At 39.0% G+C, this 2500-nt stretch overlaps 1 protein-coding gene across 1 annotated transcript in view; it reads right to left on the bottom strand.

Annotated features, from left to right (window-relative positions):
- The window catches only part of LOC134180489 (cilia- and flagella-associated protein 99-like), an 11328-nt gene that overhangs the window by 7984 nt on the left and 844 nt on the right, over nucleotides 1-2500 (bottom strand). The window contains exon 4 of the mRNA XM_062647658.1: nucleotides 1588-1682. Coding sequence (XP_062503642.1) covers nucleotides 1588-1682 — 95 coding nt within the window. The remainder of the gene's footprint in view (nucleotides 1-1587; nucleotides 1683-2500) is intronic.

Here is a 2500-nt window from a genome sequence, read left to right as displayed (position 1 = left end):
GGATGGGCAAAAAAGCTAACATTTGCCATTAACATCATTTCAAACAATCAAAATACATCTTATCCATAAATAATGTCTATGATTAGATGCAGACTAAGTTTTGCTCTATTACGATCAGCAATTCTGTGTGTTTGAGGGACAATATTGAAACCACAGTGTCCGCTCAAATTGGACCTGATGGACATCTTGAGCTCACTCACTAAGTAGTTTTGAACAGACATAGTTAATGTGCCTTCTACTTGATACACTTTCCTTTTAATTACGGTTGTTGTAGCAGTGTGTTGCCGGTATTATAGTACTGTAGCTAAAGCTATATCAATAAAGTTGTTGTGTTCCTACTAATTTAATAAAAAATATTAAAATCCTAATGTGTGGCTTGAATGTCAGAGACAACATGTATTCTCAGTCTTACATACGACATACTAAGAACAACGTGGCAATAGCAACGTCACGAAGAGACCCAGCTCAAATACTATAATCATATGATTCGATTAGTGTTAGACATCGTAACAGACATGAACAAGTTTTGTACTGGTCCAATGTCATTCAAGCATGTTTTGGCTGTATTCACTAGCAATCTCTCTGATTCCTTGTAGGGAGACAGCCTACCAAATCGGGTCATGTAATTGCCTCAATCAGCACTATAACAAAGCAAAAGTAGACTATCACACGCACAAGACAATTTGACATACCGTATAAGATAATGGCAGGAAATTTATTTTGGCGGATTGGCGGAATTTTCAGCGACCGCCAATATAAAATCTGCCATTCATTTTGCCAACGGATATGTTGATGTCATTACCCACGTGAATCAGCTATCTAATGGCAAAGTGGCGGTACGTCATGTGGATGAGGCCACAAGATAGTAGGTAATCCCTGCTTGCCGTCTGTTGTGCCTATGAATGAGGCCGTGAGGCTATGGATGAAGCTGGACTGTCACATTCATGCAAGTCACGTTCTTTGCACTGACATAGCAGTTCTTCGTCACTAGGCATTAGATGGAGACCAGTACGTTAGGGAAATGTGAGCCACGAACACAGCGGTCAATCACAAACTCCTCCATGACCACTTATATTAGTTATCAAACAACGATGTCCAACCGCCAAAATAAAATCCGTCAATATGCTTTGTCTGTCAATTTCTTAGCAAGCTGCCAAAATATATTCCCGGCAAAATAATAAATTTCTTATACCGTATCCAACTATCATAACTTGTAATCTTGGATTAGGTACGCGACATAATAACAAATCTGCAAGCAAAAACCGTTGCCAAGGGCGTGACCACCATACCAGTTAGAATGCAGACGAGAACGCATGCAGCCATATGTTTGGTACGTCATAGCAGCATCCTACGACGTGAGTAACAAATAAGTTTCATTATTAATCTAGTCACTTGTTACGCTGTTGCCTAGCAATTCGGTTGTACGTCATGTGACCGGCCAGTGTTACTGTAGTGCTTCATACGTTGGTAAGAAACATGACATTCTCTATGTTAGGATTAATGATAATTAATTAACCATTGCTGTGTGAATTGACTATGTGGAGATCTTTGTAGTAGTAATTTCATGCAAAGCTGAAGGCAACTCACTTTATACATCTTGTTGGTTGGTTGAGTGTTGACGAATCTGCGGAAGTGTGCCATGCCTAACTCCTCCAATCGAAAGATGGCCAAATAGGCAAGAACTATAAAGGCAACAGATTTGTGGATAGTGTATGACATTAGTGCACATACATAGACTAATGAGTGATTTACTCAATAGCAATTACGACTAATTTTTAGAGATTTATTCAAATGCAAAAAGGTGAGACAAATGACAGACAACGACAGACAAATAGCAAGACAGATACTAGTAGACAGACAGATAGACAGACAGACAGATAAATAGACAGATAGACAGTCAGATAGACAGAAAAGTAGACAGACAGATAGACAGTCAGATAGACAGAAAACTAGACAGACAAATAGACAGACAAATAGACAGACGAATAGACAGATGATTAGACAGACAAATAGACAGATGAATAGACAGATGAATAGACAGACAAATAAACAGATGAATAGACAGACAAACAGGCAGACAAATAGGTAGACAAATAGACAGACAAGTAGACAGACAAATAACAGACAAGTAGACAGACAAATAACAGACAAGTAGACAGACAAATAGACAGACTAATAGACAGACAAGAGACAGACAAGAGACAGACAAATAAGCAGACAAGTAGACAGACAAATAAGCAGACAAGTAGACAGACAAATAAGCAGACAGGCAAAATATGCAAAGGAAAATCTACCAGGTAGATCAACAGTCACTTTCATTCCCTTAGTTATAGAACATTTTGGACGATGGGGTGAGATGGGAAAAAACTTTCTGGAAAGGCTAGCCAAGAAGTCACATGATGAACCTGGTCGACCTAATGCTGCTGAGTTTCTGGACATCTGGAGAAAGAGATTCTCAACTCAACTTCACAAGTGCAACGCAAAGGTCATCATGAGAAAA

This window comes from Corticium candelabrum, chromosome 1, assembly GCF_963422355.1.
Source record: "Corticium candelabrum chromosome 1, ooCorCand1.1, whole genome shotgun sequence".
In the NCBI taxonomy this organism is placed as follows: Eukaryota; Metazoa; Porifera; class Homoscleromorpha; order Homosclerophorida; family Plakinidae; genus Corticium; species Corticium candelabrum.
Note: the sequence above shows the minus strand (reverse complement) of the source record. Positions and strands in the feature narration are given on the sequence as shown.